This window comes from Embiotoca jacksoni, unplaced genomic scaffold (assembly GCF_022577435.1).
Source record: "Embiotoca jacksoni isolate LCO1_2020_lvr unplaced genomic scaffold, fEmbJac1.0.p SCAF_10, whole genome shotgun sequence".
Taxonomy (NCBI): Eukaryota; Metazoa; Chordata; class Actinopteri; family Embiotocidae; genus Embiotoca; species Embiotoca jacksoni.
Genome location: NW_027185230.1, coordinates 17,838,070 through 17,864,775, shown reverse-complemented (window position 1 = coordinate 17,864,775; position 26,706 = coordinate 17,838,070). Strand labels below are relative to the sequence as shown.

At 39.7% G+C, this 26,706-nt stretch overlaps 1 protein-coding gene across 1 annotated transcript in view; it reads right to left on the bottom strand.

The window, feature by feature from the left end:
* eng (endoglin) overlaps nt 1-26,706 on the bottom strand; it is a 39,825-nt gene that overhangs the window by 12,253 nt on the left and 866 nt on the right. The window contains exons 2-5 of the mRNA XM_069171470.1: nt 26,149-26,311; nt 11,753-11,895; nt 4,356-4,466; nt 314-494 (exon numbers count right to left, since the gene is read on the bottom strand). Of these exons, the coding sequence (XP_069027571.1) occupies nt 314-494; nt 4,356-4,466; nt 11,753-11,895; nt 26,149-26,203 (490 nt within the window). The 5' untranslated portion in view covers nt 26,204-26,311. The remainder of the gene's footprint in view (nt 1-313; nt 495-4,355; nt 4,467-11,752; nt 11,896-26,148; nt 26,312-26,706) is intronic.

The window sequence follows — 26,706 nt, the reverse complement described above, 5'->3', positions numbered from 1 at the left end:
CTTTGTTCTCTTCAGCACCAAACACCCTGTTTCAGAACCAAACCAAGAGGCAGATAGCATTCGCTAGATAACGACCATTGTCTCAAGGTTTATAAATCTGGAACACTTTTAAGCATGTAGAAAGTGGTTTACAGTACTGCTGTGATGTGATGGAACTCTATAACACTCTCGTGCATTTTCATTTCATGTGTATGGCACGATACCAGCAATTATCTCTGCACAGCCTGCCAGATACAGCCAACAAGATGCTTAACAGGAGGAATCCTGGTGATGCAATGCACACATGAAGAGAAGTTAAACAATTACATCTCACCTCGTGTTCCTGTCAATGTGATGGTTATCGGATTTCGGATCGTCGTGAACGAAGTCACACCCCCAAATTTCTGTTTCGCCCATTTGACCAGCTCCTCATTTTGAGTGGGGATGTGTAGTATGTGGACATTGCTTCCCAAGTTGCCATTAGTACGTAGGTCAATTGTGGAATTACTGCTTACCTGGGGGGGAAAAGAGCCAAAACATACCTATTAGTTTAATTAAATACAACTTGAATAAAGAACAGAATCAGAATCAGGTCCCAAGAGGCACGAGTGTGTGTCACACATTACCACAACAACACAGAGCAAAGTGAGTCATCTTCATATGTATTTATAATTACCTCACACTTGCTTAGAGTTTGTGTTTTCTACTCAACACGAATGCCCATCTTTCTCCTTCTCCTCTAGTACTTTTTCTTACCCCCCCCCCCCCCCCCCCCAACACTCCCCCTATTCTCTCAGCAGTGCCCAGTTAAAAAGAAATGTTTATTATGGTTAAGTGTCCACGAGCCCAGTTGCACAACCCTGTTGGAGCCATGGTCTTTCCTTTGCTTCCTGAGTGGGGCCAGGAAATGGGACCTTTTTTAGCTCTGTGCGTCACCACAGTCGGCTGGAATCTGGCTCCATACACAGTATAAATATATACATCTATCCCATCGACTAGACACTGCTGTTTCCTCGTCTGGGCCAATGGGAAATAATGGAGTTTACATTAAGCTATACAGAAACAAGAAGGCAGGAGAAGGACTCGGGAGTAGTGAGCAGGAATTGTCTACAGTAGGCTTCTACACAGTAAAAACATATAAAAATGTCTTTAAATAATAGCAATTAAAGAAGAAAAAAACTTGTGCTCCAGTTATATTTTGGGCTCAAAGTTCAGTGAGGTTTTTTTCTATGCCGATTCGTTTTCTTTTCTTCTTTGGTGTTCCAAAGGCTGAAAAGGAGAATAAAGTGCTGTACAAGCACTGCACCTCTTCATACCATGAACACTTGTACCCAATGATGCTTAAGAACATCTACTTTCACCAAAAGAGCCAGTACTTTACCAGAAAAGCAAGATCAACGATAAAGAAATGTTTTTGTTTATCGCATTTATTTCATTATTCATTATTTATGTTATTTGGTCAGAACCTTTTTGTACTTTGTTTTAAATAAGTGATTTATTTATTTTTGAGCTTCAGAAAGCGTAACACATGGACAGTGCGATACATCCTTACTGGATTCTGACTCAGCGACTACTCAGCCTCCTTTGTCTCATCAGTGTTCCCGTCACTACTGTGCCGATGGTTATCCGGAACAGGAGTGAAAACGGGCAACAGATGTTTTATACCTCAAAACATTTCAGCTAAATGATGTTGCAATGAAAACAGTGATCGTTTTTGTGAGAACTGTAGCTACTTTAAATCAACCTGTTAGTGATTATCAAGAGTGACTATTGTTTTAAAATAAAAGGAGAAAAAAAGAATCCCTCTCAACCTGTCTAGTATGCGTGACTATTTGTGTGCAGGCCCGTGCGTCACAAAGCAAGACAACAAAAATGGTGAAAGCCGAGTAAGCCTGAGGGAGTCATCGGCCTTCCTGCATGAATAAATGATTGACGAAGGATCAAAAATAGTGTGAAGGGAAACCACAAAAATAAAAGCAGGAAAGCCAGTTATGAAAGAAACAGGCAGACCAGGAAGGACTCAAAAGCAGGACGGGAAGATCTTTTTAATGACTACGGAGGAATTTAACTCAAATTAGTATCTGTGGAATCAGTTCGAAATGCTGAAGGCTCCCAGTAACGTTCAAGGAGCCTTCCTTTTGAGAGAAATGTCGACTAGGGATTACAGAACTTTCTGATTTCTGTCTTCTTTCCCCAACAGTCACTGCTGTTATACTGTAGCTGTAAAATGCCAGGTCCATAAACGGGCTCCACCTCATCAATAACTTAGGCTCCATAAAAGGTGATCTATGCAAAAATGATGTATATTAGGTATATCTATATAGTTAAATCAGTATTATATACTTACTTCTGGACTTTTATTTATCATACTTTTTATGTGGCATATTTGCAGCTTTATGGTTGTTTATTTCAAAAGTGCTAAAATAAACAAAACAAAAATGAAATAAACATATCGTATATATTGCTCGATGTATAAAATGTAAAAAAAAAAAACCTGTTACATTATACATTGACAAAATATTGACGCTCAAAAGACTTTATAGGCAAAAAAAGTTGCTGTTCCAGTGTGTTTTTATAACGACCCCGTGTATTCAGGTCAGCACTGGGAGGCCCACGAGTGCCGTGACATGGAGCCAAGCTGTCAAGCTGGTGACGTACTTTCTCAGATGCTGAACAGATGCTGATTCTCTTCCACTGCAATCTGCAGTAAAGCACTATTATCCCCCAGTGATACAGCTCATCCCACAAAAACATCCTGCAGTCACAGGCAATGTTGTCAAGCCTCTCGACAGGACATGATACAAGATGTGGTGTCTCACTGCTGTCAGCATATCACTAACTGTTGACATCCTTATAAACATATTGTCATTGTGACTTGATTTCGTGTATGCGTTTTTTGCATGTTTTTACAGTTTGGGCCACCGACTGGCAAATTTTGAATTGTTTCTTCAGTTCAACTTTTGCGAACAATCCAAGAGTGTAAAAACTTTAGAGCAGATAATTTAAGTTTGTGGAAAGAAATAAAAATGATAAAATATCCGCTGTGCTTCTTCCTCCCAAGGAAGTTTCAAATCTCATTCGAGGGCATGAGCTGACACTGACTACCTCTAAAGTAGGAAAAACATATCCATCAGTCCAAGGGGACACAACAGTCATTTGTACAAAAAAATAAAAAAAAACATCCTTGGAAATGAAAATATGTAATGTGTGTTGACACTGGTGCACCGAAACAGCACATTTTCACATTTTACATGTTCAGTCTGAAAGTGCATTGAGCAATAAGATTTGGAAAATGAAGAGCAGTCATGAGCTTATACAAGATTTGCAGTGAGTGGGACAAGGTCTTTACCAACAGGAGATGCTGAAAAAGGCTTTAATATTGGTTTAATCAATGGTATTATAAGCTTTGAAGAGGATAAGTGTCCTGTATCTACAGTTACTGCCGTTCAGGTCTTGAACAAACTGAAACAATCTTCATTCAGAAATGAGCCCTTTCATCAGTAACATATTTAGATATAATATCCCAGTTTGAGGCAATCTCGTTTATTTGGACAACTCAATCCTTTTTGATTAACTTTATTTAATTATTATCTTTTTTTTTCTTTTCTTTTTTTTTTAAAAGTAACCTCTGCAACACTCTGTCCTCATAACAGTATTAACACACCATTTAAAACAAGCAGCCAAATAAAAGTTTTGTGGGCTTCCTGGCTTCCATTCACAGATATAGAAGAGTGTATAAAAGTCAGGATCTCCAGTTTCATTGGAACATTAATTTTACAGCCGATGCCATCAGCCCTTCTCGTTACTGACCACCCTAAAACTTCTCTTTCCAATTTTATAGTATGGATAGTAAAAAAACTAAACATAAACTGCCTCTTACGGAGAAGCCAATGGGGAATATCCATAGAAAATCAACGTGGCTCACTGTCTCCCCAAACAGACCCAGAGAGCCGCCCAGCTGTGTCAGTTTGACTGTATGTAAAACAGCTGGCACCAGTCAGGAGCTCAGTACATCTGGAGAGATGTGAAAATTATACATTATTGAAAACCTACTTACACTGGTGTCCTCACAACCTTATAATTGATCATGATTAGGTTAGGTAGTTACTTTATTAATCCCCGAGGGGAATTTTTTTTTCGCTACAGCAGCATACAGAAGCAATAAGATAAGAACAATAGTTCGTAATTGTTTAACAACCTAGTAGCCAGTTGATACAGTATGTGAAATCCCATATTGTAAAAGAGACTAACAAAGTCACATTTTAATTACCTTTAACAACAAGTGCTGTGCACACATCTGCGCAATACACACCCAGAATGATAGGTGTGAGCAGAAGCCTGAAAGTTCATATGGAAACACAGAGATCATTACTCACGTAAATGTGAACTTCTTTGTTGATGTTGCATAGACCGTAAACCTTGTCCAGCGATGTCACGATAAGGTTCATTGGCTTCACGTTGGTCATGTTGATGGAGAACATGGAATGCTGTGTAGGAAAAAAAATAGGAAGGTTACTAAAATGTTACCTCTTTCCAAGATAAGAATGAAACATGGCACCGTTTCATTTAAGTTGTATTCACTGTACATTTACATACGTATGGTGCCTCTAACAACTTCTGTCTGAAAGAAAAAAATATTTGGAGTGTTTGAAAGTGTTGCAGGTATTAAGAGTCTCCAGGTGGAACATTAGGACTGATTAGAAGACAAAGCAATCAAGTTTTATGATTATTTACTCACACTGTAAAGCCATATGGGAGCTGCTGTGCTGTCTGTAATAAGTTTTCTGATAAGTGTACCACACCGAGTCTCTGATGTGTTATACAGACAAAGTAGTAAAAACAAAATGCAAAAAAAGCCTATAAAATCTTTCAAGTGATTCAGACAACACATCTGGCTGCTATTACATATTTTTTTAATTGTGCTATCATACAGCACAGCATGAGGAGAAATCTGCAGGATTCTTTAGGATGAATAAAGTAGACAATGACAAATATCCAGCGATGAAGTGCACAAATTGTAAAAGTCGTGACCATGTGATTTAAGGAATTTATAAATTGTATGAGAAGTTTGGAGACTCCATCTATCATGAATATGGTAAAGAAAATGACCGTTTTACACAGAATCCAAATCTGCCAATATACCAACTTTGAGACATTTTGTTGTAAAGCTAATCGCCAATTTGCAAACCTCCCCCGTCGGTCATTTCATTAACAGACCTCAAGTTGACAGAGCAGGAACACATTTCGCTTGCAACACCAAGTTTAAAAATAGTTTCAACTGCAGTTTAAATGTGCTAAAGTTTGATTCTTCACTGTTGCACAAATCAGTGAAAGTTTGTGACAATTCTCCTTGTTTTTGCAACTGTGAAATGTCAACACATGCATCTCTGGAAAAAGCTGTGCCAGTCATTTGCGGAGGGTTCATACAAGAGGTAGGCAGGAAGGAAGCGGTCTTTGCTGTCTGCCTTCGTATTGACACAGACATTAATGAGGTAATGCAGCTTGCTTCTATTATTACATTTCTATTCAGTGCAAAAGGGGGAAACAAGTCGAAAGCAAATGAAAAGCTATTCATTAGAATCATTTACCTGACATACAAAGAGCTGCATTTTTTTTTGTTTTATTCTTGTTGTATGTCTTTGTAGTATTAACACTATTGGAAACAGTCTATTGGGAAAACCAATGTCACTCAAAATTACTATTAAAAAAAACCAGTTTATTTATTATAATGTTTTGTGTTTCTTCTAACTGGCAACCAACTATCTCACATATGATTAACATTGGTGATTGTTATACAGCTTCCTGTATATAAAACCCCACTAACATAATTTAGCACATACTGTAATATCTCATCAACCATACTTCAACCCGTGTAACACAACAGTGATGTGATTTTCTAAATCACCACCACAGTCACTATGAATCAGCCTTAATGCTCAACATGTGCGTGGGGTAAAGCTGGTGCTGTGGAATTTTATTGTTGTAAGTGGTGGTGAGTAAGCCTTTTCACTGTGCAATAATAAGTCTGAGTTTAGACGTTATTTTTTTTTCCAAGACTGAGTTAATTCCAATAAATTCCAGTTCTAATTACTTGTACTTCTGTAAGAGTCCCAAGATAATTGGGTTTAGAAAAGTGAAAGAGTCATGGATTTGCAATCTGTTCAATTTTATGACTCAATGCATTAGAAACGAACAACAGCTTTAAAATGTAAAAAAACAAAAACAAAACAAAAACATGGGAGGCTCTCTCCAGTGAGGCTTTTATAGGAAGTTAAGATTCATGAATGCAAATTTCTGCTTCATTCCATCTGTGATGCATTTTGACACCAAATATTCTGTTATATCGTGTTTATTCGGCGGAAGGCTGTTTTCAGAAGAGGCCTGTTGGGGAGACAATGAGCATGCTGGGGAAACAGTGTGAATCCCTAATATTAAATTCATTTACTTGCTACCTGATGTTGCCGGAGCGTGATCCAAAAGAATTGTGATGAGCTCAGGACTGAGCTATGGAAATTTTCAGGCGCGCACAGAGCAAATTAGGTCTAAGGAGACCATGGACAAATTGCCTATGAGCCAAACACAGATGCATTTTAAAAGAGAGACTTGCACACCGAGTGCAATCGACAGAGGGATCTTTCTCTCTCTCTCTCACACACACACACACACATTATCATCAGTGTCTAGGACATCCTGGATTTTGCATAATGACTTTTGCACCACATAAATGTGTTCATGCCCTTCTTTCAAAAACAATGGCCAAAAGGGTCAGTGCACTCCCAGGTGAAAAGATGGTGACATTTGTCAGTGGAAAGACCAGAAGTCAGGATCATTTGTAAAAGTGACATGTTCGCTGCACGTTTTTGCCACAAGAACGAAGAAGCAGTATCTAAAGCTTTTACATATTCAAGCCCTCTGCTCTGTCCATCATAATAACATCACACGTATTTTTTGTCTTCGATGCAAAGACTCTACATTGATTAGTCTGGATATTCTGAATTCCTGCGACAAGAAAAATGAAAGAACTGGGAAAGACACAGGGAGTGAAACAATAATATAAAAAAATAAAAAAAATATGAGGGAGGGGTGTTGAAAAATAATGGGCTGACAGATATATAATGCAAGTTATCGGGGACACTGGAGGAGACGAGTGTAAAATATGAGATACTGCTGTATATGTTCGCCATGAGTCTGTGCCTGCACATGTATAATGTGTGTGATACTGTGTGAAAGAGACAGCGGTAACGGCATTTTGATAAGACACTCACTTTCCATTTTCTGTGCTGAACATTTATTATAGAAACAAAACAAAAAAAAAAGAATAGCGATAGACACCTGACAGACAAAACTAGAAGGGACATGATTTCCAACTTTTCAGATTTAAAATGTAGAAATAGAGCATCTTCCCAAAAACACCACTCGGTTTATAAATCAGTTGTGTTGCCTGTACCAACAGCGACTGAATGAATGGCGTTTCCTGCTGACTTTCATACAAAGATAACTCAGTGGTGCTTTCCTTAAATACTCCTTTCTAATGAGCCTCATTGTGTCTCTGTGTAGTTTCCCTTCATCCTTTTGTCACTCTCATTCTTCCATTTTGAACTCTGACCCTGATCACTCACCTTAGCCACTTTTCTTCCTGTGCTTTCAAGATACAATTGTTTTCCTTTTCAGACATTTTTCTTTTCTTTTCTCGAGAGCATTTTTTTTTTTTTTGCAGGGCCTTTGCTGATGCAGTTTCCAGTTATTCTTTTGCCTCTCTCCCTTAACTTGAATTGGCTCCATTGGTCTAGTCTCGGCCTCGTGCCAAGACCCTGACTACCAAAGCCAGCGTGTGACATCAATGGGCCCCAAACAAGCAGCTCCTCCCAATGAATTCTCTTGGCCTGCGCAGCCCCTTGATGTTCCCCCTATAATTCTTTGTGCGGTCAAACTGTGAGAGTCAACTGTCCCTGGCAGGTTGTAAATCAGTATGAAAATAAAGGGCTGGGGAAGAAGGTGATAAGAAAATTTAAAGGACAAAGAAAGGTGGCGGCAAGAGCAAGCCTCCCTTCTGAGTGGACGGTTTGGCAAGAGATGAATATGTTCCCCTTCCACTGTGTTTACAAGAAACTCTTTTTCTAAACAGACAGTCAAGAACAGATAAGGGGTCTGCGTTAAGAGATCTGGTGTTCACTTTCGTCTTTTCATTTGATGTGATAAAGCATCCACTCAGTCCCACAAGAGAACAGGACACATCTTGCATATTGTCCATTGCATCACAAAGAACCCAAAGCCAAATTCCTTTAGTGAACTCCCACAAACCCCAGGGAGAGGTCAACTACATGCATCTTCATAAGAGAGCATGCACCAGTCTGTCTACATACTGCAATTGCCTTCCTGGAAAGTAATTTTCCTTTTTTCCTACGGAACATAATGTGTCTGATTTTACTCTTCAGGCCTAATAAAAGGCCAATTCCTGCCTAATATGCTTTAAATCTGTTTTGTCATCAAACTGCACTTTCTTATGATTTATAGTCCATTAAATGACACTAAAGACTTGGCAAAGGAGTTCAGCAACATTTAAGCCAGTAACCCAGTCTCCGAGGCAAAGACAATGATCTGCTGCCACAATGTAAGCAATCTTACTTAAAACTGAGTAAGGAAATGCACCTCATACAAACCTGGGGATCAGAGAGGCTTACCTGCATAAAATACTAATAATCAGTATGCTAATCTGCCTTTTTGTGTCATAAAACCTTAACTAGATATCCTTGAAAATCACATTTAGTCAGTTTAGTTTACTGGTGAAGATTTCCCTGAAGAGGAAAAATATGACAGGATTCACTGCAGCTCTTCTAGAAGCGGCTGAAGGGAAGGACCTTGGGTGCTCTTATTAATTTGAAAGAGGTGATGGATGGGCAGGCAGACATCGTATTGCGCCATCCTGTGACAGTGTTTTAACTAGACGGCCCACACCTGCTTCTGCTCCTCATAATCTCCTCCAAATGAGGAAGAATAACCAATAGAGGGGGGAAAAAAAAAAAAAAAGATAATCCATAAACAGCAGTTGCTCAACAAAAGTTATGTGAAAGTACTACATAAAGAACTCTAAGTGAGAACAAACAGACGAAGCAAACAAAGAGAGCACACTGATAAAGAAATGAGTAATGTGAGCTGACCGACAATGTTGGACAGTGAAAAATGAGGTCTGGCACGGCAATAACAACATAAAGATAAAAAGTTTTCTGGAGTTACTTTCCGGTGTCATTTCCCAAAGCTAAAAGTTTGAAAATCAAAATGAGCCAATACACTATCAGCAATTATGTGTGTTTGTTTAGCTGGAAAAAAACGAATGATCTAAAACACACAGCCAAATTCATGGGCTGTTACAGAAGTCTGAAAAAACTATGACATATTGGGAAATTTTATCTTTCTGTCTTGTTTGGCATGTGTTAATGGTTAGCGAGCTATCTGTCTGATAGAAGTTGGACATGGGGAGTGTGTGGGTGTGTTCAAATTTGGTATTGTGGGATTATTTACTTCAGAGCCAGGTTTAGTTTGTACAAAACTAGTAAAATGTATACTGACAAAATCATATTCCCATATCAGTTGCGCTATTCTTCCTTCCAGACGTTTCTGCCAGTAGTTCATCTGATAACTGTTCAGGTGGTGCATACTGATATCTTGTTAAGGCGTTCTCAACCTGTTATTTTTCTTCTGCCTGCCTGCCAACCGTCACTATTGAGTTTCCCCATCTTAGCTCATCACATGACCTGCTCACCTACTGACCCAGCTGCTGCTCATTTGAAATCCGCCCGTGTACACACAGGAGAGCTACAATCCATCTCTGCCAGGTCATCCGCACGGTTTTAGGATTCAGTCTCTACACAGTACGTCTTTCTCACAGCAGAGATTTTATCTTTTCAGAGTAGGACACAGATTATGACATGTTAAAATATATTTTGTCACAAAGGCCTGCTCTTTTCTACCCTTTCCTGCTCTACAGACAATCGTAAGACATAGTTTGACAATTTGGGAATTACATTTATTTGACTTACTACAGCATAATGTCTGGATGCAGGGGGAAACCGCTGTTTCCACTAGATGACGGAGCATGTTGCCCACTAATCATAAGGTTGGCGGATCAATCCCAATTTCCTTCTATATGCATGCCAAAGTGTTCTGGGGCCAGACACTGAACCCCGAGTTGCTCCCGATGTATACAAAATAGAAGACAGTTGGGAAGTAAGACACTACAGACCTATCAGGACACTCTTTGATTCTTACAGAAGTTACAGGAAAAGTAATTGCTAGAATATCTAAAAAAAAATATTTCCTTAAAGTCATCATGGCTAATTTTGGGCAACAGCAGGTATTGAGAGATGCGCCTTTTGGCCTACGTAAGGCCTTCTACACAGTTAATCATTCCACATTTCTTACTAAGCAAACAAAAATAATCTCTAAACAACATACTAAATTGGATAAAATCGTCATTGTCATTCGTCAAAACCATGGGAGTCCCACAAGGCTAAATACTAGGGCCATTGATGTTTAGTTTGTACATTAATGATCTACAATCTGTGTGTGATGGGGTTGAAATCCTCATGTATGCAGATGACAGAGATATATACACTGATGGGAGAGACACTGAACAAGTGTCCCAAATACTTAGGAAAATAGTCAAGAAATGCAAAATGTAAATTAGGTTGAATGCTTGAGTGTAATTTTGAATCCTACTTTTGGGTTCAAAAGCATAAAAAAAATGAGCCATACACCGAAGTATGTAAGTAAGTCGTGAAAACCTTTGGAGAAGAAGATACAACAGCATCATCACATATAAATCAAAAACACTTGATGTTGAAAATTTTGTTTGAGGATTTCAGGTTTTAGTCCGTTTAAAAAAAAAAAAAAAAAAAAAAAAAAAAAAAAAAATCAAAACTGCTCCTCCAATATTGTAAAGCTTTGCACAACTTTACTCAGAGCAAATGATCATAGCTTCAAGGTCAACTGTTAGGAGTGATTTTAAAATCCCTGAAGAAGCTCTTTCTTTTTATTTAAGGACATTAATAAATGGAACAAGCTCCCTCATACTTCTGTAGAACATTTTTAGACTTCAACTTCCACAAAAAAATTGATTTTAGGGTGCTGGGAGAAATTATATATTTAGGAATTTCTCAATGCCAAATTCTGCAGCTGGGCAGTTTTAATACTTGCACACCTTCTTGAACTTCCACAGTTGGCTTTACTTGAATTTAATGCTGTGCCACAGACTCTGTAAATAAGAGTAAAATTTAATTCAGCATTAAGCTCCAAACGGATTCCCTGTGTTTCTAACAATGACTGACAGATTTCATTATCAGAAAGGTGTGAAATGCGAGGTAAACATGTGTGCACTGCTCCTTTCTTATCAGCATGACTGGACTTGACATACTGTTCTCTCAACTAAAAAGTATGATTAATGAGCAGACGAAAACATACCCATGTCAAACAATGGCATATTGGATTTAAATGACAAGAAAGCTGTGCATGACAGATAGCGGTAGCGTTGATTTTTGACATTCTGTTGAAGTGTGGCATTGCAATTACCTGATTTACTCAGAAGGTTTCATTTGCTGGCTTAATTTTACTGCAACTATAGAAGTTAAGAAAGTATTTTGTAAGTATTTCTTTCCATTGAAATATAGCTCGGTGTTTTACATTTTCCTGCCCGTCAAGCAGATTTTTTACTTGTTCACATTTGCACTATTAGTTCTGGTTGCTCAGCATCTCATTTGTGTAACCTTGACATGCTCACCAGGGTGGCAAAGTTCAGGTTGAGGATGTGGACCTCTGCCGTGTCATCTCTGACAAAGCTGGTCCAGCAGCCAATTGCCATCTCACTCGCGTACACCCATGGGTTGTCATTAACCTCCTTCGGATCGCATGTCTGAGTTGAATCTGAAAGAAATCAAATACAAATAGTTAAGCAAAGTCAGCAGTGCATAATCAAGATACAGTTTAAAAAAAGAAAAAAATATGCTGCCTCCAACACCAATGCAGAAATCATCGTACTATCCAGTCTTATGTGTCACATGATAAGTAATGCAAGATTTCAACTCTATCTGTAACAATTCTGGTCACATTTTGACATGAACAGGCTGTGAATGGAAACCTACAGAGTATGCGTGAAAGCCAAAAAGCCTTCACTTAACAGATAGATAAACCCAGTAATGTTATGGATTCCTTGACTGCACGAGGCTAAATTTGTTATTAATCATTTTGAAAGCTTTTCCCTGGTCTCAGAGTAGGGATGCTAAATGTGCGGGTAGGACTACATTGTTTAAAAACAGATCTGCCGGTTCACGTTTATCAGACATGTCAGGACGCCGGGCTGCAGTCATCCATCAAGCCCACTCATTCTGCTCTGTGCTATGAGCCTGCTGTTTAACCTGGGGATCGGTGTCTCTGGAGCCTGAATTAATTGAGCTGAGGCTGCACGGTCATGGGTGAGGTTGGGTATAAATGACTGGCATTTGACCTGGTTGATGGGTGATGTGTGTGTTCTATTGTGTTGGATTAGATTGAATGTGCGCATGTGCATGCTTCCTCTTAACTTGTCTGAAGTTGCCCAGGACAAAATATTCCCCAGCAAACTTCCTCTTTCATCAAGAAGAACTCTGGAGTTTGAATATGGTGTAAAAGGTCAGATGTCTTTTCCAACTCAATCAAGGACCTCTTTCCTGTCTCACCTCCTTCCTTTTGCAGACTGGAGATGAAAGAGTCCGACTGAGGCACAGTGCAGGTTCTGCACATTCACAGCCACCAGACTTAGACTAGTCTAGTCTGGATTTACTCCTCAGGACAAAGCTCAACTCCAACCCAGCTTTACTCGGGAATGACCTCTCGTGGGATCGGCAGAAGTCAGTCCCGCACCCAAACATTTGAAATGCATATCCAGAGTAAGATAAATATAAGCAATATACGCCCAAGCATCCTTTATGCATGCTTCAATCCCCCTAAAAACAGCTGATGTTGAAGCATATAAGCGAGCAAGTGTGATATCAGAACAGAAACAACTAATTTAGTGAGCAAATGCTGCATGACATGCCGCTCCACTGACTTTTATGATGTATTTGGTCTGTTTACTCAGCGGGCCATCATCCAACAGAGAGAGGAAATGTGGGGTAAAGTAAGGGAGATGAGAAAGAAGGGGGAATAGAGACGAAGGGGTTTATGGGAACTTGCAAAGATTGGAAAAGTTAACCGGATGTGCCTTATTTAGAGGGGGCACTAATCAAAGGCCTTGGTTAAGGCGATGTCATCACTACCGGTGGGGGAACAGTGGACAGAGACGGAGATAAAATGGGATAGAAAGCGATGAATGCCAAGAACAACAGCAAAGCAGAAGGGGCTAGAACACGTTACATAACCAGCTCTTTCTTCTGCTTTTGGTGCCGCCACAATGAAACTGGGTTTGTATTTTGGACTCCGAGTCATTGGTTCGATTCAGTTATTTGTTTATAACATCTGTGAGCCACAATATCACAGATGAAAAGAGGGCTGGGGTTAATTTGATCAGTTATGTAATTTTTTGAATTTCTTTGTCTCACACAAAATTAGAGGCTATTTATGGAAATTGTATGCATCTTTTGTACGTGTCCCATGACGTCTCGATTTTTTTTTTTGTCAAATTGAGAACATATTTCGAACTAATTAGTGGATTGAGGGGGCTGTACCATTTGTGGAAAAACACTGCTCTTTAGGTGTGCTCATTTTTTTGAACTGCAACTTTTCTTGCAGATCATGATGGAGAGCCATCCATTCTCCTTGCCCCCCCCCCCCCCCTTCTGTCTCGCCCCAGAGGTCGAGGCTGGTTTCCTGTTATTCTGGCCCCCCTCTGTTAATGTGTGTTGCTCCATATCCACATCCATAAAGTTATTCCTCTCTTGTTCTTCTGTGACAGAGTCAACTGCCCATGACTGTCGCTCGAGAGGTCCCGGTATAAATCACAATGACTGCGTAAGAATGCGCACGTGTTTTTGCGTGTACATACGTGTCACTAGTCTCCTTTTTTTTTTTTAAAGAGTGACCATAGGATATGAAGAACATTAATTTTGCCCTCTTGACCCAGGAAATGCCAATGGCCTCGCTAAGTGGTTTGCTGGGAAATGAGCTATAGAAGAGCCATTCCATTCCCTGTCATCTTTATCTTCTTATATCAGTTCCCTCCATTTCCCATTTGATGAGAAGACATGTTTATGAATGCTGATGATTTCTATTTAGATGCAAGGAAAGATAAAGATAAAATGAGCTTTAACTCTTAATGACATACCAATGAATGTACGTCCCTGAACTGACTACTGCCAATTGTCATATTATAAACACAGACTTAAAAAGGTATGTTTGTTTAACTGCAGGCATATTAAATATAATTTCAGACTTATAAAATTAACACCAACACAGCAAAAATGCATAATCAATTTGTTGTCAGCCTTCGAAGAGAGCACATTTTTGTGGACTGAGACAATATCTGCAAGCAATAATAACAAACCATGTGTTGCACTGGCCTAAGGCACCCAGGAGTCGTAAATAACAAGGTGAACAAACAAAAAAAATCCCATCTGATCCCTTCATGTGTCCAGGTTCAATCTGCTCTTCCTTTCCTAACCTCCAGGGCATTGCAGAAGAAGATAGGAGACCGATTCACCAAATGACAAACATCCGTTTTCCATGTGTTCAATTGTGCATGGTACCATTAAGCCAGTACTTCAACTGTGGCCATTTTAGGACATCTTAGGATCAGCTTGATATTAACTGTTCTGCTTTATGCAGTCTTATAAGGCATACTTCGTAATGTTTATCTCAACATAATGCATTTCATGTCGTTACACTCATTTTCAGTTTCAATCTGTCAGCTTTAGCTCAGGACCGAGCTGCAGATATGTTGTGCTAACATTAGCCTTTTTAGCAAAAAGTGTGGATTGCATCGGAGTTGAATGGATGTGGCGGTAAAAGCCTCACAAACTAGAGCTCAGACTTTCATTAGTAAAGTCCAGTCTATATGGGATGTACACAACATCTTATATTGTTGAATTAATCATGTTAATTTTCATGTTTTTTAAGACTACAACAAACTTTGTAATAATCAAAAGTAAAAAAAAATTTAAGTGTTACATCTATGATGGCAACTATATATAATAAAACCACCAGTAATCTAAGCATGTAGATTGTCAATGTGTAAAAGAACAGGGAGAGTGGACCAAATGACATTATGTCGTTACGATTTTGTTTTTATAATTCGGACACCCATGGTGGCATTAGCTTGGCTAAATAATGTACAGTATATGTTCCTGCAGTACCACGGGCATTACCTCATGCTAATATTCCACCATACAACCTGCTTGGTATTACAACAGAAAAGTAGAGAGCTGCAAGTGGAAAACATAATGTCTTACGCAAGGAAATGAAATGTTGTTGCTTTAAGTCCATTTATACCAGAAGCATCAAAGCATATTGAAGTTTCCAAAATGTATACACTCTGCATCTCACCAATCATTCTTATATATATATATATATATATATCTTAAATATATATTTCTGCTGTCATTCAAATCATTTTGATCAAGTCCCGCTTCAATCCACCATTAGTCAAGCATCACTCTCGTACAGTACAGCGTATTTTAGTATAAATGCTTTGCTTGTATCACATGCCTTGGAAATGCAAAACTGTGCCTCCTGACTGTATGTAACTACAAAGAAAAGCAGAAGTATCTACATATTTTAAGTGCAGTTCATTTAGTTCAATTAACTTTTTGTTTTGTACATGTTCTCGGGTGTCAGCATCTCATTGGTCAGCAGAAATAAAAATGACAAAATGCTGATCATAGCAGTAAAAAACCACGAAGAGGACAACAACTCACGTCATGGAAACATTGAATATGGGTGAAGTTTCAAAAATGAAAGTATCATTAATGTCATTTGATAGATTCTGACAAATATTTCTCTTTTTCTTTTTTTGCAGATTGATGTTTTCCATATTTATAGAGTTTTCTAAGTGCAGTATATGTAAAAAATGGCCTCGACATAAAAATAATTATTCAATTGCATTCAGCACCACAAATAAATATTATTTGTGAAATTTTCATACATTTAAATTTTAGAGAAAGGCTTTTTGACGGGTCATTAAAGAAAGGCCCGAGTCCGACAGTGTGTAACACTGTTGCTCCAACTTCTATCGTCCGCACATTGAGTATTTACAGCCAGTGGCGAGCCCTAGATTTCCATCACACCTTAACTAAATGCTGATTTACATTCAAGGGATTGAGCCCAATAACTAGCTGTCTTTTCATTCACCTCGGGAAGGCAAGCTGGCAGGCTTGATTTCATGCCCTGTCTTTCATGCCCTCCTTCATTGTAAGTCACTGTGGAGTGGAGGATCAGCCACTCGCCTCCAGTTTGGATGCAAAATGAAGATTTTGCAGCCGGATGGTGTGGCTGCATTTCAAAGAGAGAAAGACAAGGAGAGGGAAGAAAAACCAAGAAGGGAAACCCTGACAGCAAACAATGTTAAGACCAACTGTCTCCCATGGTCCCTCGGGGTAGAGTAAACTGTTTGTGTCCAGGGTCGGGCGACAGAGTCGTGATGGGGAAGAGGGAGGGAGGGAGGGAGGGAGGGTCAGCAGTCCTCAGTTAGTCGGAGAGGAAAAGGGGAGCTTCAAGGCTGGCTCAAGTTTCTCTCGACTCCCCACACACACACACACCTATTGTCCCGGCGTTTCCGCGACTGTAGATTGAGGCCTGACCATCCACAGGAAGGTAAACAAGCTCTTATCAGTGCTCTGCAGGGGCCAGCACTGTCCCCTGGCCTCTCACCCCGACATACTACACATTACACACGCCATACGACACACCAGCTTCCTGACCATCTCATCCACCTCCTCGAAAGTCCTGGAATTCTATCCAAAAGAATTTGCTGATTAGTCTTGTCAGTTTAATAGCTTAAGACTCGTGTGCCAAGTCCTGCTTCCAGTGTTTGCTGGAGAGGAACTGAGGATGTGATAGCGGGTCTGGAGACAGCCTGTCTTCACACTAGCTCTGTTTACACCTCCGGGAGCCATTCGTCCGTCGTCTCGTCGTTGTCGGAAGCCGGCAGAACAACAAGTCCGGCGGTGACGTTGTTCACTGCCTCACTTTATGTCACATCCATATTCTTTGCAGCAAATTAACTTGATCATATGGATTTAGTGGTCCTTTTTAAGAAAGCAGCATCTGGAGGCTGGAATAATATATCATAATTTTTACGCTGATGCTCATATGTACCCTTGGGTGATCCATTATATTCCAGACACCATCATTTACCGGGTACAGTGCTTCTTTTCCATTTCTTTATGCGGTTAGATTTTCCTCCAGTAAACTGAAAGAGCACTAGCAAAACACAATTAATCATCCGAGTGTTAATTGGTGGATAGACAGACTAATTTAGCAAGTTTCATGCTAACTGCGTGCAGCCGAAGCAGACTGGAGCGTTAAGAGATTCATTGCACAGTGGCTGCTCCCAATCATTTGAGATTGATGTAGCTTTGCACAACATATGCTTCCTGTACAACCGAGAGAGATTAGCTTGTTTTTCTTGACTGATTTTTGCCAGTAAACATTAATGCTTTCCGTTATGAGGGCGGCATAGTAATGAAGGCTCTGACACCTTTTTAAACATAAAGTGGGTGAAGTCAAAGGTATGGTCCACTATCCATGTGTGAACAAAAGGGTCAATAAAACACTACAAACAATTGGCGAGGCAATCACTTCTGAATTTATGAAGAGCTCTTTTAACACACACTTTAGACGGCAACTAAATATTAGTTTCTGATGGTGTCGAAGTTTTTAACATTTTCACTTATGATCAGCTGAGAAACACTAAATGTATATTTCCTTTGTATTTCCTTGGGGATAATTTTACATTTATGTTGTCGTAAAAAAAACTTAGTAGATCTCTAAGGACATAAAGGTTTTCGAATCATCTCAGAGGGAGATCTGAGACAGCTTCAAGTTTATGATTTCATTTTCACTGTTTAACTAATGGAAGTGTCTGAACTGAGGAGAGTTCTGTGACAAGTGTAACTTCATTCCCTGCAGCATCTGTGAAACGATTATTAAGTATCCCGAGTTTGACTGTTGGATTTGTTGTAGTTACAGCATATGAGCAGATTAATATAATCTGTCAGATGTCCCGAGGCTTTTTCTTTGAGTCATATTCTGCTTTCTGACATATCACAGAAATACAAGCAAATGAAAAATCCAGTGTCCAAATCCAGTGAGGATTCGCTTGTCACATCACACACACACACACACGCACACACACACACACACACACACACACACACACACACACACACGCGAGAGAGACTTCAGCTCTCTAAATATAGATTGAATGGTGTGGCACCTGCATCAACAGGAAAACTACCCACCCAATGCCTGAATCAAGAAGTTCTGCAGTTATACAACAATCAACTGTTCATTGTGCAGCACTGACCACATCAGAAATCAGTGTATGTTCAGTTTGGAAAAAATGTTAAGTACAACAGAATTTCCTATTTTCTAAAATCATCATCCTGATTGCACAAATGTTGTTTTTTTTTTGTTTTTTTTAAAAAAGAAAGGTTCAGAGAAAAGTTTGTGGAAAAAACATAAAAAGCTCTGAAGTGGTTCTTGCTGAGAATTTTTTTTTCATAACGGAGGTATTCAGCCAGGGAAGATGGGGCTGGTTCAGCCGTGCCTGATCATTTATTAAAGTGACTAGTGAGTAAAGCTATAAAAAGAACATGCTGCCAAAGATCGGAGGCACACCCAGACGTTTCTCTAACCCCACTCTGACTTAAAACCTTTGACTTCACAGGTGAGTCGACTGACCAACCCAAAGTTTTCCTCCCAAATTCTCCCCTGATGGACAGGTACATTTCCTGTGTTTGTGTGCAGCCCCAGGGTGAACAGGGCAGACAGACAGACCCCGAGATAAGAATACATAACGCCATGGCTTATCTTCGCAGACAGCAGGCATGTTGACATGAGCACAAGTGGTCGCCATGCTGACGAGGCGTTTATCTCGCCCACCACTAATGAGCCATTCAGTGCTCATGCAGCTGCATAATGGAAAGCATTGGGACAGAGGGCTCACGACCTTATGGTCACACACTGATGAGGTTCAGGAGAAATTCAGACAAGACACAGCAAAGTGTCAGTATCTTAAATTTATATGACAATGTCATGTACTAAAATCATCATGTACTTAAATAATTTGGAAAATTTGACATTTAGAACGAGATGAAAACAGTTATGTAACGTAGAGCTGAAGGCCAGAGACAATATACAGCGTACCCGGTAAAGATTTCCACCCCAAAACACTTTCTTTTGGTTTTGTTTACTGCAATAGGAGCCCGTTCTACACAATTTACCAAAAATAGGGTCTACTTAACACAAAGTGAAAAGATGGGGCTGTAACACAAAAGATTTAACACACTTGAATTGTTTCAAATTCTGAAACTCAAAAGAGAATCTCTCTTTTAGGAGCCAGATAATATCGTCTTTTATATGCCACACTGCACACTTGATAAACCAGTCAAGTGTTGGCTGGTGAAAATCATGTGGGAACGAACAGAAGAGAGGAACACGGCGGTGCCGAGGCGCCCCCTACACTGCTTTCTACATTGAAACAGAGGAAAAGCGAGGCAGTCACAAATGGATTGTTATTTGGGAGGGGCATAACATTGGAGGAGATTGAAATCGGTCTGAGGCAGCGACAAGTGGTCGCGTCTCCCTGCCACCCAGTCTGACTGCAGGCAGCGCTGGCCCACTACAGTAAAACAGGGGAAGTGGACTGTTTTGACTCTCAAAGCCATTTTTAACATGACGTCTTTTTTTTTGTTTTCTTCCCTATCGACCGTGTGCCTTCTGAGAAACCACAGTCATCTGTTTCGTTTTATTTTTTAAATCACTGACATCCCATTTCAGTCAGCTAAACAAGTTCCACTTTTTTTTTTTTTAGTTTTGGTAGTTTTTGTAACTTTCTCTTTTGTCTGATCTTTCAGTCTTATATATTTTTTTTTTTTTACTTTTTCTAACTTTTAATTTTACTGAGCCTCCACATCTCCCAGTCTTTATCTCATCCTTTTTCCTATCGTTCAGTTTTTTTAATCCTCTATTTACTTCTCTTCCTCCAAATCTTTCTACTGATCCACTTATCTGCTCTTTGACAGTCACATAAATTTGACCCCCCACTTCCTCACTGTCTCCATGAATCAGCCTTTATGAATTCGCTTATCTCTGTTTGTGGGCTGTCTCTTTCCCTTTTCCCTCTTTAAGATCCATTTTCAGACGGCTCTCCCTCCTTCTCCAGTGCCTCGCTAATCACTTTTGTACTTTTCCCACAGCCCGTGGAGGGAGACTCTGGGGTAGGCAAAAGTGCAGCAGGAGGTTTGGCAGTTAACATCATGATGCCTGACTCCCACAGGGAAAGCTGCTGCAGCAGGGGGCATATTCAACACTATTTCCCTGCCAGGAAATGCCGCACACACAGTGGATAAAAATCACAAAATACAAAGACTTCAGCCAGACGCAAAGATAATTGTTTATGTGTCCAACTGCCACGATCAGTTTAAGTGGAAGCCGTTATTGTGATTGGTCTGGAAATAATAATCTGAAAATTGTTTTCTACCTCCCAGAATCTGTAGAAATGCCTTTAGCTACAAAAACACGTGAGTATACTAGAATTTTAGGATTCAAAAGCCTTATAGGGGAACTCCATAATTTTATACACAAAGTTCAGTAGGCTCATCATTAAGAGCATAAACAGCCTTTGAAAGCCAGTTGCATAATGACCACTGATGACATCATCAGGGTTATCTCAGTTTGGCCTTGGAGACTGAAGATTTAAAACAGAAAGGCCTTGCAAACTGAGGGCGTGGGCTTTTTGGGTTTAAACACCTTAAATGCGTAAAGAAGGTCTTATAAAAGACAAATCTAGACATTTTTTCTTTTTTGAGCTTCACTAAGACAACAAACTAAAAGTCTGGACCTTTGCTGTGTTTACCAAACCAAGGCTCTACTTGGATGTCCCGCCAAAGTAGGTAAATTCACTTGGTTTTGGTAAATCTTAAATCAGGACAGCTTATTTGACTCTTTATAAACTACGTTTTGGTCACACTTGTCTGAGCTGCGTGTGATACAGTATCTACAGTCTTCTCTGTGCGCAGTCAACCAGCTCATGGCAACTGGTATCATGTGAGGCATTTTGGGAACATTTGTAAATTACAGTGTCTAGCGATAGCATTTGAGGTGCTTGGAAGGATCAGTATGTATTGTAGCTCCCCTGCATGAAAAATAAAACATTGTACAGTAATGTGTAATGTAATTTTGTGTTTGTTAAAATGGATTTTATAAAACTGATGCAAGAAAAAAAAAAACCCATCATCCAGATGGTACCCAGCCCTAATCGGAGACACGTCCATGGAGAAAAGGTCCCACTTTATCTGCAATAAATGCCTTGAAACAACATAGTTGCATTGAAGTGTCACAGTAACAGTACTACAGACCGACTGGAACAAACAAGACTAAAAGAGGCTTATGTCCAAATCAAATATAAGAACAGGCAGCCAGAAGACAGAAAATGGCAGATCTTGAGCTTGTTTATTAAAAAAAGAAGGACTCAGCTAACCGAACAGAAATGAATAACAAATTCCCTGTTGCAAAGGAATCACTGTCGATATGATCTTGCCACAAAGAAATACCCCAGTAAAGTAACTAAAGGCATTCAGATCAATTGTGGCACCACAGGCGCACCGAGATAAACATGTAGGCTGGACCATGTGAGGCCTTCAAAACAAACAGCAACATTTTGAACACAACTATCCTCACAGGGAGGCAGACTAGTGAAACTAAGACCAGTGTGATGTTGTCTGCTTTATTGGAGCCTGACAGAAGGCTGCCCAGAGAATATGGATGAGCTGCAAACAAGAAAGAGAGGCCTCACTGATCCCCAACACAAAAGAGAATTTGGTGTGAGGTGAAAGATCCTTTTTAGGTTTGTAAGGCATAGGCAGGGGTTGATATCAGATATCCAGAGATGATGAAAACAGGACTTCAAAACCGAATTCATCTGCGTTTGTCAAATTGCAGGGTAAGATTAAAAGTTGCGTCTCGATTCTTCTGCCTGAAGCTTAAGAAAGGCAGACAGCAAGTCAGTGTTAGAGCAGGAGAATCGAAGTCTGGTGGGCTTAACGAGATAATCACAATTTTACTGTGATTTCACCCATAGTTGGCTGTGAGGCATCCAGAATATTATATCATCTGTAGTCTGTAAATTTTGCTGGATTAGTGAGATAGTGTAATTTCAATGAAAGATTAAATGAAACAGGAATAATATTTCCATCCTTTGGTATTAGAACGACTCAGCAGTGCATTGATAAGCCAGTGGGAATATTAAGGATCAAGCCATCGTCTGCAAGTATTGTATTACTAAACTGTTGCCAAGAAATTTAACAGCGTAACTCCACAATACCAATTCCTCAATTAATTCATCTGTCTGACGGTACATGAATACATAACAAGAGACCAGGGGGAGCTGCAGGGAGCATTAATCGTGCCAATATTAGAAAATGAGCAGGATAAGTATGTATGAGTGCAAACATATATAAATGTCCCAAATAATATACTTACTTAACACTCACTTCTTTGAGTGGATAAGTGCATTCACACTGACAAGTATGGAAATGTGCAAAAAAAAAAAAAAAACCGTCCAAAAGTGAAGTGTGAAACACTGGACACTTTCTACACTCCATGGTTGCCATCTTGGCTACGTACAAATTACGGCTTCTGAGGAAGCTACAGATGTTGCGTAACATCACAGTAAAGTGTTCATTTTTTTACGAGGTACCAACATGGATAGCGGCCATCAGTGTGTTTATTCCGTGCTAAAGAGAGGACACAAAGTCACGTTCATTTAAGGGTAAAATAATTAAAGCCAGCAGATTTGTCGGCAGGCGATGCATTCAAATGCTATGATTATTTCCTGTAAGTGTGCAACTTGACAAAACACTACCAAGTTGAAATTCAAGTACTCCACGAGTAAGTGTACTAAGGTATATGAATACTATATGTTATGCGTATGCCATGCTGCTGTTGGATAGAAGCCTTCGGTATGCTTATTGTGTGCATCGTTTCTGGGACTAATATTTAAAGCCAGCATATGTATGTTGGCAGGTGATGCATTCAAATGTTACGGTAAAAAGTGCAGTACAGCAGTGTACAATTTGAGACACTACTGTGTCAAAATTTGCATACTACACAAGTGTACTAACATGTAAGTGCACTTCATATGAATGTACTAAGGGAAATACGCTATTTCAGACACAGCCTCAAATTTTCATCATCTGGCTTCATAGGGTCACTTTGCAAGGTTGTATATCTATCATACAATGTGTATATATATATATATATATATATATATATGATGCATCTATGATATCTATAGCTATACAGGCAATCTGTCCAGAAGGAGGTGGAGGGGGGGGGGTTGTATTCCTTTAATAGCTGCTGTGCATTCAGACCACGCTCCAGACATCACAAGATGAGTTTATAAGTCTGATGTCAAGGAGCTGACAGGGGGTCACACGTATAAAAAGCTTAAATAAAGTTAAAGCAACACTGAGCTCGAGCAAAACACAATATACCATTGCCTGCAGTTGGCCAAGAGTGTCATGGGATTTGTGGCCGACTGCAGGCTATTTTTGATTTACTTTTTCTATGTTTACTTCTTCTTTTGAGTAGCTTTCATATCATGCCCGCTCCCACAGCGACTTGCATCTGGCTGGGATTCTAATAAATAAACAGCCCTGGAATCACAGTGGTGATGTATTTTTTTTTTTTTTTTCCACATCTCCATATTCAGCATCAGTCTGGAAATATGATTTCCTATAGCTCATACTCTTGGCTGTAGCGTGCCACATGTCTGTGCTTGATTTGCTCAGCAGAAACACAGTAATGAGCCTGGGAGATAACGTCAGAGAAAATGACAAATTAATGAGAACACTGCACTAAAAATGATGACTAAACCGAACTTGAGATACAGGAAATCATACGTGTCACATCCATGTTTTGATTAATGCTTCAAACCTACAGTACACGGGGTTGGAGTACCCTGCTGTCTGAGAACAGAGTCACAGCTCCCTCTAGGTCTTCATTTAAAGCTGCTGTAGCAGATGCAAAAATAAAGAGGAGAAAATTAAAATCCTTGGAGCCTCATTCAAGACAGAAAAAAAATTATAGCGAGTACAGAACTATGTGTCATAGAGGCAATTAAGGCTGAGCTAAACAGCTCCTTACAGACTCCACCAGCAGACAGCGAGACTGATCCCCTGCGGTGCAAGCTACATAAGGTCAACTCTCCATAGGTCTGCCAGTTGGCAAAAAAAATCCCTCTGTATCCCTGCCACCGGCACCCCTGCTGAGAGGGTGTTTAGCACTAGTGGCAATATTGTGATTTGTCATACAGTAGGTCAGCAGTGAAGCCAGATTCAGGGAACATGCTTGTTTTTCTGGCACGTAATCTTAACAGTGATGTGTGCTTGCCAGGGACATTTTGCCTTATTTAAAAGGCAAGTTGAAAATGCCACTTTATTTTTCTGGTGTGTGTTTTTCAGAAATGAAGCACAGAAAAGGTTATTTGGCACCAAAGTGTTTGTTTCACCTCCAAGTAGCTCACAGCATTTACAAATTAATTTAGACAAGTTTATTTTCTGACAGTTAATGTTGAAACTGTCTTCAATAACAGCAGGGTTTATTCTTCTTTCTTTTATGACATTTAGAGCATGAGGCAAAATTTTACTTTATACTCCCGTTAAAAAAAGATGCTTGAAATGGAAAGATGTGTGCAGTTTTTCATACTTTTAACATTTTAAACTTTATCACAATCAGACTGAATGCAAGAAAAAACCAAACTGATTTTCATGCAACAGTGAAACGGTGTAGCAGAGGCCCATTAAGCATTGGCATTACATTTTGGAGGCAGATCCACGATTTATTTTGTTTTATTATATTGCATGCTAACTACAGTAGATGCCACACATGTTAAACATGTTAGTAAAATTCAATAGTGACAAAACATAGGCCATTCTCGTAATGCAACGACTCCATGTTATAATCCACGTTCATAGGTGTACTCGCTCAAACTCAAACAGAACCGGTACAACTGCTGAGATGTGAGGCTTCACTTAGGCACAAAACATTTTTTTTACATCATCCTAACAGCTTTGAAAATATGTCCCAACATTTATAGTGGTTTGCAGCTGCAGATTTGCATATCATAGAAGAGTGCACTGTTGGCTTTTTTGGAGTTCTGCCCTCTCCGAAAGCCTTTCTCGTTAGCGGTGTTTTATGAATTGAAAAGCACACGGACATGTGGTCACCCTGAAGGCCATATTGCTGCAGGAAAGTGGGGCACAAACACCCCGAAGCAGCGTTGCAGAGCAGTGGTAAGACTGTGAAGTTGGATTATGGCCTGCGGGGAGAGGGAGGGTTTCTGATCCCTTTGACACCTTGTAGGATTACAGGTTTGAATTTGATATGGGTAGCCACATGCAGCCAATGGAGGGAGTGTGCCACAGACGGATCACATAAAACCTACGAGCATCCAAATGTTTTCTTGTTTTTTTGTACCCGAACTGTCTTTAAAAGAATTTTGGGTTTTTGTTGTTGTTTTTTTTAAATCACTGAAATCTGAAAAACTACACAAGCAAATGCGTCCCAGGGTGACTCTGTGATTCAGTAGTCTGAACACCATTTCGAGCTACATTGGTTTTGAGCTGTGCGTCTAATCTTTGACTTGCTGGGAGGATAAACCATCATTGTAGAGTCTCAACAACAACTGTTTTGCACATAACCTCTCCCAACACACCAGCTGTAAAATCCTGATTTAGTGTGCAAGAAAAACCAAAGCAAATAATGCTCTTTTATGTCTTGAGATTGAAATGACGTCAGAACAAAAGGCCAGGACAAGATTAATATCTACCTTTGAACTCCAGGTTGATGGAAATATTCCATGGAGGCATAAAAATATTCTAAAAAACCGTGGCCTTAAGTCTGCAAACTTTTCACTTAACAGTTTTAGCAAAAAAACCATAAAGATTTTTTTTTTAAAAAATGAAAATCAGCTGTTTGACTTACCAGATGCTGCAATGGTGCACAGAAGCAGAGCAAACCGTGTCACATAACCTTCCATCTCCGTTTAAGTTTCAGGTGACGGTACGAGCTGAGTCTCAGTCTCAGGGGTGTGGAGACACTCGGTCGGTGCTTGAAGTGTCCTTGGCTGGTGGCGGAGCAGCAATGACTGCGGTAGTGGAAGAGCAGAAGATATCAAGGTTAGAAAGGTTGAAAGGTGAAGGGGGGGAGGGGAGAAGGGGGGGAAACAGTGAGGAGAAGTGATGGCTGATAAAGACCAACTTCTAATCTCTTGTACGTCACTCATACTCAGCCTGCATGTTGAAACAAGTATCCAAACCCAAGACTGTGTCATGAAAAGGTTAACATAACATAATACAAATATACCCCATGGTGCTGATTAACCATACATGGAGTCATAACTGTGGTTGATTAACATGAATATTAAAAGTCTAGTTTTCCACCGAGAAAATACTCAAACTCTCTTGACCTGCACCAACGTGATTACAACAGAGAACCCATAAAAGGTCATTTATATCCACAGGTCATTTATACAAGCTGTTC